At 30.4% G+C, this 10,637-nt stretch overlaps 2 protein-coding genes across 2 annotated transcripts; one reads left to right on the top strand and one right to left on the bottom strand.

The window, feature by feature from the left end:
- The first annotated feature begins 676 nt into the window (after window positions 1-676).
- LOC111040919 (28S ribosomal protein S35, mitochondrial) lies at window positions 677-3,157 on the top strand. The gene is made up of 6 exons (XM_022324990.1): window positions 677-976; window positions 1,130-1,220; window positions 1,318-1,669; window positions 2,487-2,666; window positions 2,764-2,965; window positions 3,026-3,157. Exons 1-6 carry the CDS (start codon window positions 874-876, stop codon window positions 3,100-3,102), a joined length of 1,005 nt encoding a protein of 334 aa, XP_022180682.1. The 5' UTR covers window positions 677-873; the 3' UTR covers window positions 3,103-3,157.
- LOC111040918 (methyltransferase-like protein 17, mitochondrial) lies at window positions 3,125-10,622 on the bottom strand. Its single transcript, XM_022324989.1, has 9 exons — window positions 10,472-10,622; window positions 10,183-10,342; window positions 9,963-10,094; window positions 9,170-9,437; window positions 8,576-8,744; window positions 8,264-8,482; window positions 8,042-8,180; window positions 7,838-7,976; window positions 3,125-3,239 (listed from the first exon to the last, which is right to left on the bottom strand). Exons 1-9 carry the CDS (start codon window positions 10,505-10,507, stop codon window positions 3,143-3,145), a joined length of 1,359 nt encoding a protein of 452 aa, XP_022180681.1. The 5' UTR covers window positions 10,508-10,622; the 3' UTR covers window positions 3,125-3,142.
- Window positions 10,623-10,637: the final 15 nt, after the last annotated feature.

The raw sequence follows: 10,637 nt of genomic DNA, 5'->3' as shown, positions 1-10,637 counted from the left end.
TACAATAGGTAATGATAATGTGCTTGGATTATCTAGTTTGCCAAAAATGTGATTCTCGTCACTCATTAACCCTCCATCTTAAAGGTAGCAACCATGGACCCTATACTACGACTAGACACGACGATTAGATAATATGGTGAAGTCATGGCCGTAGCCATTTGGGGGGGAGGGGGTTAGGGTTCAAACACCCCCGAAATTTTTTTTGAAATAAGATTTAATTATATTTTAAATAAAGATTAATTTAATTTAAATAATATTTTTATATTTTCATATTTTATTATATAAAATAACATATTTATACTTTAACCCTTGAGAAACAAATCTAGTTAACTTCCCAAACAGTGTTTTTGGAAATGTCAGTATTTTTACGCTGGTAAAATCATAATAAATGACCTATTTTTTTTTTATTAATAATAAACCACGTAAAACACTAAAACCTATAATTAAGTATTAGGTAATTAAAGAAAGAGATAAACAAGTTCTGAATAAATCAATACGTTGAGTATAAAAATACTAACATTTCCTAAAAAAGAAAATTCCAAAAATCGAGCATTTTGAAGTTTTTTGACTATCTTTAGACGTGGAAAATATTAAATTTGGTTCTTTTTACCAAACTTCGAGTCATTATCAACCAGTAACCGCAACCACGATTTAAGATAGTCTTATCATGACGGTAACCAAATACTATAGATAAGACATCTCTTTGCCGTAACTCGCGGCTGTTACACAACTGTCCGAGAGGTGCTTTTCCGGTCACCAGTCTTCATCATCAGATAAAAATATATAACACCGAATGAAAAATTAACCTAACCGTCTATAACAGTCAACTTTGAGATTTCAGTTCATCCATTCGATACGTCGACAAAAATAAAAATGTCTGCGCTTCAAACGACGCTTCGACGAACGACGTCTGTGTTGATGCCTATCGGTTACCACAGTACCCGGGTTTGGTGTTCGACTAGAGCTGTTCCTTCGGGTGAGTTATAAATTATTATTATTTTTAGCTTAATTATCTCGGCGGCCTGGAGCGATACTAAATTATGACAAGCCGATGACACGAGAAACAGGTCCATCCCTTCATTTTTTCCCCTCGATTTTATATCGGTTGTACACCAATATTTTTTTGCAGACGGCAAGTTCAGAGTCTTGGACTTGAAGAAAAAGTCATTTGTGCCTCATGCGAAGAAGAAGTACAATAAGACCATCACTTTACCGCCCAGGTAACATATTAAAGTTTTGATGATATTAGGTACAATATTATCAATTGAATTAAAAATAATAATTATATGAATTTTATTAATTGTATGATGCTTTCAGAGCGCTGAGTATGCCTGTTGATCAAGAGTGGTCAAACGTATGGCCTGGTCCAAGAACATTTCATCCAGCTACTGTGCCCCTGGCACTACGACAAGGGTATGATCAGAAAAGAGCATCGCCTGGTAAATATGGCAATGCTGAGCTAATGAAGATTCCAAATTTTTTGCATCTTACACCACCGGCAGTAAAAAAACATTGCAGTGCCCTAAAACAGTTTTGTACCGAATGGCCTAAAGGCTTAGAAACTGATGAAGATTGCGATAGACATTTTCCAATGACAACAATCACAACAGATTATTGTCATTCGTCACCGACTATCAAAGATCCAAAATCTAGAATAGTTACAATCAAAGTATGTAGCAATTATTGCCATTTTTACTAGAGTGATATGGGAGAATAATTTCACCCTTATCAGTCTACTTTTTTACTCCTACAGACTGTTTTTGCTATTTGGATTTTAAAGATTTAAATGTGTACTGTACTAGTGCTGGAGTATTTTTCCATTTTACAATATCTATGAACCATAAACCTCATAGTTGTTAGGATTTTTGGAACCATAGATAATAGTATACCAAGTTTTGATTGAATTGCCACGCTGGGTATATCAATTGTCGATATATTTTTCTATTGATTTATCTTGTGGTGATTAAATTGTTTTTTATTTTGACCACATTTTGCCTGTTTTCTTAAAATCTATTTAAATAATAAATACCATATTACCAAATATATAATATATATATTTACATTTTTGAAATTGCTGTCAGTTAGTATGTATCTACCAGCCTATTTTAAATTATATACCTATGTGTATACTCTTATAGTCATATGTATATTGTATATACATACATTTTAAATTTAATCAATTAATAACATAGATTACGTTTTGCACTTCAGTACAACTCGATCATGAGTCATAATTAATATGTTTGAGTTTGTAGTTTCATTTAAAGTAAAAGTGGTTAGTTGAAAAGAATTCATAAAACCTAGTATCAAAATAAAATAGGTTATTTACACCAATCCAACTACATATTTTATTTAATTTTCTGTTTTGGATTATTAAATATTTGCTCTCTGTACATTACTCACGGTGTAGGTACAGTAAAAATATAATTTATTTGTAATATGCATAAAGTTGTAGACTCATACATTGTTTGTTTTATATTAACTAGATCAAAGTGAGCACGTTAAACTTGGATAAACATGCTAGAGACAAAATGATCAGATTGGTTGGCGACAGATATGACGAAGAATCAGATATACTTACTATTGTCACTGATCGTTGTCCAACAAGAAAACAAAACTACGATTACGGAGTTTATGTTCTCACGGCCTTGTATCACGAATCTAATGTAAGTTATTTGATATTTAATATTATTATTTGTATTCAAAAATGTCTATGAACAAAATATTTTTTACCAAATTTTGTATCGCTGATTTGCATTACAGACCTTTGAGGAATGGGAACGACAAAAACAAGAGGCAGACATGGAACATTATATCTGGGAAAACAACCCATCCAAAAAAGCATATGTTACATTAACTCGATGGCCAGAAAAAGTTTCAGACGATGATGTAAAATCACATTCTATTGATGACGATACGGTGGGACAGAAATACAAAGAAGCGGTTACAGAATTATTAAACAATGGTAAAACTAACATATATTTAAAAGGTTGAACAAATTTCAATAATCTATCTTATTTTTTAGGCGAAGATACTTACACTTTGAATAAATATAAGGAAGCTGCACTTGCCGTGCTATTACCTCAAACCATACAGGCTTAGATAGTTAAAAATTAGATATTCGTTATTTTATACAATAAAATTAATTTTGTTCAGACTTTTCTTTTTCTTCTTCTTCTTTGATCACTACTGGCAATCTATCCCCCCATTTACTTGATCGTGCACACCAATAAGGAATTCTGTAAAATGAAAGAAAACAATTTCAATATTAAATTATAAATTGATGACTATAATTATTAACTAATAACATGACTAATAAGTTCATTTAGATTTATCATGATAAAATTTATATTGTTTATTTACATATTGTGTAATCTGTTACATAAACGCAACAAGTGCTTAAGGGCTGTACACCATTTAATAGAACCTCTTACCTGCAAGTGTCATATTGTCATAATAACACACAAAAAAGCAAATTTGTCTCAAGTCGTTCCAACTTGGTGTAATAAGCTTCATAATAGAGTGACCTATTATAAAACTCAAAGGTGAGAACATTAAGAACTCCAATGAATTTCTATGACGTTTTAAGTGCATTATGAGTAGTTTTTTTATTGAAATATTTTATTTAATATTTATATTATTTACATAGGTACTTAATAATTTGCTTAAGAATTAAAATTTAAATAAAAACCTGTGGAAACAGATAATGTTCTTAGCTTTAAGTTTGATAATGGGTTAATTTACTCTATTATTAAGACACACATGTCTTCTTAAAATGTAAAACTACAAGGTGTTTAAAAGCATAACCTGTAAACTTATTAAGGACATATTGTTGATACTTGATACAATAATACAATGTGTAAATAAAAACTTAAAAGTCATGAAGTATATTTGTATATTGTATGTAAATAAGTTTATTATTTTGTATCGTCATTGGTTTTCTGTAGTGTCAAGCTCAGTTAAAAAGCAGATTCATTCAAATCTCAAACCCCACACTACCTCTACGGTGGTCATTATTATAACTTTTTTATATTATTAATACAATAGATATAATAAAAATAATAAACTGGGCTAGGAACATAATGTGCTAAAAATAATAAAATACGTGTGTATACAAATACACATATCTCTTTTAGTTGAATATAAATCATTAATAAACATTACAATTGTAATAGGTATTACTACAAGAAACAATAATTATTAAATCTATAAAGTGATTCAATGTATGGAAGATCATAATGCAGCAGGCGCATGAGGACCACACATTTACAATTTATATACACTCTTTAAATTTGATTTATTTAAAAATTGAAAAACAAATTTTTGTTTTTATAAAAGTTATGTTGTATAATGTATAAAATTAGGTAGGTATTACAATACGCAGTCACTAAAATTTGGTAAAATATTCAACACACATTTTTGGAGTTGTTTTTATTATTGAGTATTTACAAAACCTTGTGGCAAAACAGATTTTGTACTAATATTTATATGCAAATTCATGAAGTTCAGAGCATTGAATTCATGCAATATATTTCCGGCAATATCCAAATACTATGAATTATGAATTAATAATTATTATGATTTATATACAAATGTGTATCTGAGCATTAGTAATAACTGCAGGGTTCGGGACCTATAGCACTTAAATACTTCATTATAAAAATATAAAAATAAGCAAAACAAAGCACCGCAAAATCTTCAACACATTTTTCCCTATATTATCGTTTGATTTTTATACTTTGAAACAAAAAAAAAAAAAATCATCTTTAAAAAAATTATGTATATTTTTGGCTATTTTTAAAACATTTAAAGTGAAATTCGGCAAAGTACATTTAAGTAACTACTTAAAGTTTTTCTGAAAACTCCCAAAAAAAAATTGATTAATTTGACCGATAAGATTTTAAGCGAGCAAATACGAGTACTGATGTTTATTATTATGAAACACTGGGGAAAAATTATTTTCAGTCCAAGCTTTTACCACGAAGAAAAACAAAAAAAATCAGAAATTAACTATACATTTGAGACTCTTGTCGTTTCATAGATCATAATTGAGCAGGGTCAACAATAAATCAACAATAATCAGAAAAACTGGAAATAGACAATTTTTTTACAAATTGAATGACAATTGAACGCGTTTAACACGACACGATAGGTTTTATGTCAAACCAGAGCTCTGGTAATAATAACTCAACTCTATAATGAATCTAGTATTAATCTATAAAGAACATTGTGAAGATTTAGTAGATGTTTGGTCGATTAATTATATTTTTTTAGCCACCACCCAGACCCACGCAGTTATGACACGGCGCACTTGGTTTGTGCAATTCGACACTGAATTTTGTGCATTATGCACCGGCAACTGGCGAACATCGGTAAAATTATCTCGAAATAGTAGTGTTTGAAGCGAAGCACCCGACTGAGGTGAGTCTTTTGGTACCAGGAACTCATGTGAATGCGCCTCGCTCGGTGCACGGGTGCCGCCAAAACACGCATGTGATACGAAACACGATTTCTGGTACCCGGAACCCATGAACCGGTGATCGTCGTCGAGCTGCGCTCCGAGCGCGCTCTTACCCCATGAATTCCTGGTACTAGAAATCGTTTTTTGAGAGCAACTTGAGGTCGTAACTCCGCGTTAACGCTATTTAATGATTTAAATATATTGTTTTTATTTATTTAAAAAATATATATTTTAGAAAAATTCACGATTATTATACGAGAATAATTAAAGCTCGTAGTGAAATGACCTTTCAATAGTGCATTTACGACCTAAAAAATGAAAAATGCCCTAAAAATATCAAAAAGTGCATTTAACATGCAAAATTATGTAGAATATTATACAAAAATGAGTAGAAAATTAAACTTGACAAATTACATTTGTGTTACGCAGTAATATTCCGATAAAGGTTGTCTGCATTTAAATCTGCTAATTGGTTGGTGTTACAAAAGATAAATTTCAGCCTCGTCTAATTTAAAACCAGATTAACTAATGTTGTATAATTCAAAATGAAAATGATTTAAATTACCAAGTTTCAATGAAGTCAATTGTTTTAGTTATAACACAATAAATATGTCAAGAATGTCTTAAAAAAATTTAAAAATGCATTAAAAAGGTCAACAATTCCATAAAAAGTATAAAATCCTATACAAATGCCCCCAAAATATTTTTTGGTTGCAACATAGAATACATGAAACATATTCATAGCTTGGAAAGCTCAGAGACATTCCAAAAGAGAGATGCAAATGCATTGAAATCTGAGCTCTAATAATAATTATTTATCCAAAAATTCATTAGTTTTTTTTTTTAATGAAACATATTGCAGATGTCAACTTACATTGTCTATCTGATATCCGTACAATATAACAAGTAATTTGTTATAAACTTAGACGATTAATCGATACACAAAGAAGTGCTGCATTTTATGAATTATATTTTATTTTCTTATTTTAATTTTGGATTTCTAGTCAGTAATTAAAATATCAATATTTGTTACATTTTTTTTATAATTTTTAGTTTTTACTGCATACAGTCTGTACTCTATGTCCATAAAGAGCGTTATTCCTTATTGAAAATTGTCTTATTTTTTACAATAAATTATTATTATTATATTTTATGGCATATCGCCACATTCAATGCTTTTCAGAAATTATTCTAATGCATGTCTTGCCCAAGGGGGCGAGGTTAGGGGTTATATCCCCCCCCCCCCCCATTGACTTTTTTTGTTGACTTCAACTTATTAGATATTACCATAGACATATATAAACATTTATATATGTCTATGGATATTACTTTTAAACATTTATAACATATTTCCCCCTCCCATTGAAATTTCCTGAGCACGCCACTGATGTCTTGTATACAAAATGTGCCAATCACATTACTTTTTTACTAAGACCATGTAAATTATAACTTAGTCATTCATAAGATTATATCGAATAGGTGTCACAAAATACCTTGGTAGGTCATATCCCATTTTCGGTGTTTTGGGTGAGTATTATGATACTGATTACACAGCTAAATTATTTACCTATGTAGTGACATACTCAGGGGAAGGCTAAGGAGACTTCAGCCCTTCCCACTGACCGTGTCATTTTAATAAAAGGCAAAGTACAAACCATGATATTTCTGAAAACGATTGTGACGAAACATTTTGCATATTGTCAATTATTTGTAGAGGTAATTATGGTTACGGGATATAGTAATAACTACATAGCATAAAGTAACAGATATAAAATTTTGATTTACTTTGTTTAGCCCCCCCCCCCCCCATTGAAACCCATTCCTGAGTTGGCCACTGGTAGTATGTTTGTATTGTATCTAATGTACCTACCATACAACTGTAATAATATTTTCCACAGCTGGTAGGCATGATAAAGACTAAAGATATGCATATAACATTTTTAATAATTTAAGTTATTTCCTACATTTTTTATTAAACGGGTTACAAACTTTTTTTAAACTACAATAAACATAACCATGCATTTAAAATATAAATTATTACAAGTTAAGAAAAACTATTTGTTTTTATCTATATAAATATTATGATCTCATATTTAATGCACATTTATGTCTTCATGATTGACTTTATAAAGTTAATTTAAAATTATGACTATCAAATAAGACTCGTTTTAAAAATATACACTTCTAAAATTTGATGCTCAACCACTCAAATTATTCTAAACTCTAATGTTCAACAATACGCTGACAGTATTCTACTAGGCTAGAAGCGCCTTCAAGTAATGTCACACTTTGAGGTGGATGGTCATAAACTTACATTGCCAGTGTTTCAAAATAACTTATAATATTCTATCATGTAATAAAATTTGAATTACATACTTTCCATTTTTGGAAGCAGTGAATATAATTTCTTGCAATTTGCCACTGCTTGTACACATTCGACAGATAGAATGCTTTGAACGTACCAAAACTGGTCTTACTATGCGTGGCCACTGTTCATCAGTTTTTGGTCTCTCCCCTATAATGATTAAAAAGTGGGTTAAAAAGGTAATCGCCAAACTAGGTTCAGAAATATTTACTAGCCTTTTTTAATGATTACATATGAAAAATGTTCTCGTTTGATTACAGATTGTTGAGCTATTCTTGGTGTATAGTAAGTCACTTCAAAATTGCAAGGTGTGTCATCAGTATCATAACGTGGACAAGAGTGTTCATGAGGACACTATAGAAAATTGAATCATTGGTAAAATCACTAATTATTGTTAAAAGCTTTAAATAATAAATGAACAGTTATTAAAATATTACCGGTGAAAATACATGACTTTTGGTATTGTTTTGTGAAGATATTTCTAGAAGAAGGTCTCTGGCTTCGTTTATCAAGTTGAACCCAGCTCTCGTTCCCATTTCAACGAGAACAATATATTTTTTTGTCTTGTTCCATAAATTTAAAAGTGTCTCAAATCGATTTTTAATGTCTGGCAGTTCAAACAAAGTGTATGCAGAAACGACGAGATCAAACTTTAACTGAGAACATAACAGAACAGCCATTATTTTTAAACAGTTTAATTTTAATATATTGTTGACACTTTGAAAATTAATATATAATGTTAACCATACATTTGGCGATGCTGGTAAAAATTGTCTGTAAAACAGACCTTTAGGCAATATATTTTCATTATTTGGATTTCCTTCTTGCAAAAGAAGTTTTGCCAGATCATTCATAGTCGATGAAGTGTCCACGCAATAATATTCTTTTAATGAGTCCTCCCAGATATTTTTTGCATTTCTATAAATATTTTAAAGGGCAAAAAAAAAAAAACAATTAAGTTTAAAGAATGCAAACACCAAGATAATGTCAGCGTAACATTAGCTATCTTTATTTTTCAGATACTCATTAGTGAAAAACAGCTCTTTGCTTGCATTTCTGCTAAAAGAATACCATATTTACAAAGAAATTGTTTAATAGTATAGTTATTAACTTATAACCAAGTGAAGTTATTCCAACTAATATTGAAAAAACTATACATAGGGCACTGCACTAACACATTCAGAGTAAATGTTTTAATATATCATACTTACCTATTTTGCACTGGTTGGCTAGCTACTAAATGAGTACTGTATAAATTGGATTTGTTGTAAGTACATGATAGATAGAGACAGTAAAAGATGTTACGCTAACGTCTTCCTTAGTGAAAAAGTAATTAAACGTACAAGGTAACTGTACCAATACCAGAACCAAAATCAAACAGTGACTCTGGGGCAAATTTTGGATCTCTCTGTTGTAATTCACTAAATATTGTTTTTATGACATTATATTCTGGAGCAATACGTGACAGCAAGTACTGGTGGCATACATGTTTGTTGCTATAATCAATTGGTTTCCAATTATATGTCCTTTGAGCGACAAGTCTTTCAACACGGTTGTTGATGAATTTTTCAAATTTGATCTGTCGCTCTTCACTCATGTTTTCAGTGTAATCTGAAACCTCATAATATTTGGTCTTAATAATTATATAGAAAATAAATAATTTTGGCATTCAATCCCCACAATTTTATAAATGTACATTAATATCATTAAATAACACATCATAAAATATGTGGGTTACTAACTACACTTGTAACCAATAGCTTCAAAGAGAGAGTATTTATGACACATTTTTGTTTAGGAATGTATAACTAATAATAATACTTAAAAACTGTTGGATAACATTTTTTTTTTAATACCAATCTTATGAACTTTACTATCTAAGGGAGTCTTTTTTTATAATTACCCGTAATTCTGATGAATAAATTAAATAAATTCTCTTAATAGTGGAATTCATTATGTTTCAAGAAATAATCTAGGATTATGGAACTAAAAACTTACAACACAAATATTGAAAATTGTTATAAAAATAATATACCAATGTTACAAATGTATTATAGGATAAAATTGTACAACACCATATTGTACAACACTAGATTATACATTAATAAAATTCTCATTTACTCAAAATGTACATACATTTTTTTTCCAATTCAACTCTGTTCTGTTGCTTTTTTTCCATTATTTCACTTTGTTCAACAGGACTGTGTCTGCTGTGCAGGTAGTTCAACAATAGCTGGCTGTCACTCATCACGTTTTTCAACTGCCCGCCTACATAAATATAGCATTGAAATAGAATTCTCAATTATATGTTTATGAAAAAAGGAATAGGTAAATCATGTTTATTTATTGTTTTGACCTTTTAGAGTTTTTAGGACGGCATCGGTCAAGTCTTCTGGAAAAGGTTTGGCGTTGAGGTTACACCTTCCAGGATGTTTCCTGGCTTTGATTTCTTCACGAGATATCATCTGACGTACATCTTCGTTGAAGATGGTAGTCAATTTCGTTTTGGTCGCATACTGAAAGCGAAAATAAAATAAAAATATACAAAATAGGAGGAAAAAATCTACGACAAATCGTAACCGGATAATTAACCAAGGGTTAGATTAACATAGTATGAATATAATCCGTTAGCCGTGAGTACTCACAGATCTCTTGAAAAAAGCGACGCAGCAACTCGACATCGTGATCTGTGGAATCGGAAAATTCAAATATTCAAAATTGAGGTGCCCTGCGCCTAACGCCTTATCAACCGGCGGCAGAGGCAATGTCTTATCAGCATAGACAATTTATTATCTATTTATATTTATCAGC

Source organism: Myzus persicae, unplaced genomic scaffold (genome assembly GCF_001856785.1).
Source record: "Myzus persicae strain clone G006 unplaced genomic scaffold, MPER_G0061.0, whole genome shotgun sequence".
In the NCBI taxonomy this organism is placed as follows: domain Eukaryota; kingdom Metazoa; phylum Arthropoda; class Insecta; order Hemiptera; family Aphididae; genus Myzus; species Myzus persicae.
Note: the sequence above shows the minus strand (reverse complement) of the source record. Positions and strands in the feature narration are given on the sequence as shown.

What these genes read in the sequence shown, in the direction of transcription:
- LOC111040919 (XM_022324990.1), top strand. Translation starts at nt 874, where the DNA reads ATGTCTGCGCTTCAAACGACGCTTCGACGAACGACGTCTGTGTTGATG. An exon ending in GACTAGAGCTGTTCCTTCGG is followed by an intron (nt 977 to 1,129) that starts GTGAGTTATAAA and finishes ATTTTTTTGCAG; the next exon opens with ACGGCAAGTTCAGAGTCTTG. An exon ending in CTAGAATAGTTACAATCAAA is followed by an intron (nt 1,670 to 2,486) that starts GTATGTAGCAAT and finishes TATATTAACTAG; the next exon opens with ATCAAAGTGAGCACGTTAAA.
- LOC111040918 (XM_022324989.1), bottom strand. Translation starts at nt 10,507, where the DNA reads ATGTCGAGTTGCTGCGTCGCTTTTTTCAAGAGATCT. An exon ending in AGTTGAATTGGAAAAAAAAT is followed by an intron (nt 9,438 to 9,962) that starts GTATGTACATTT and finishes ATGAGGTTTCAG; the next exon opens with ATTACACTGAAAACATGAGT. An exon ending in GGTATTGGTACAGTTACCTT is followed by an intron (nt 8,745 to 9,169) that starts GTACGTTTAATT and finishes AAATATTTATAG; the next exon opens with AAATGCAAAAAATATCTGGG.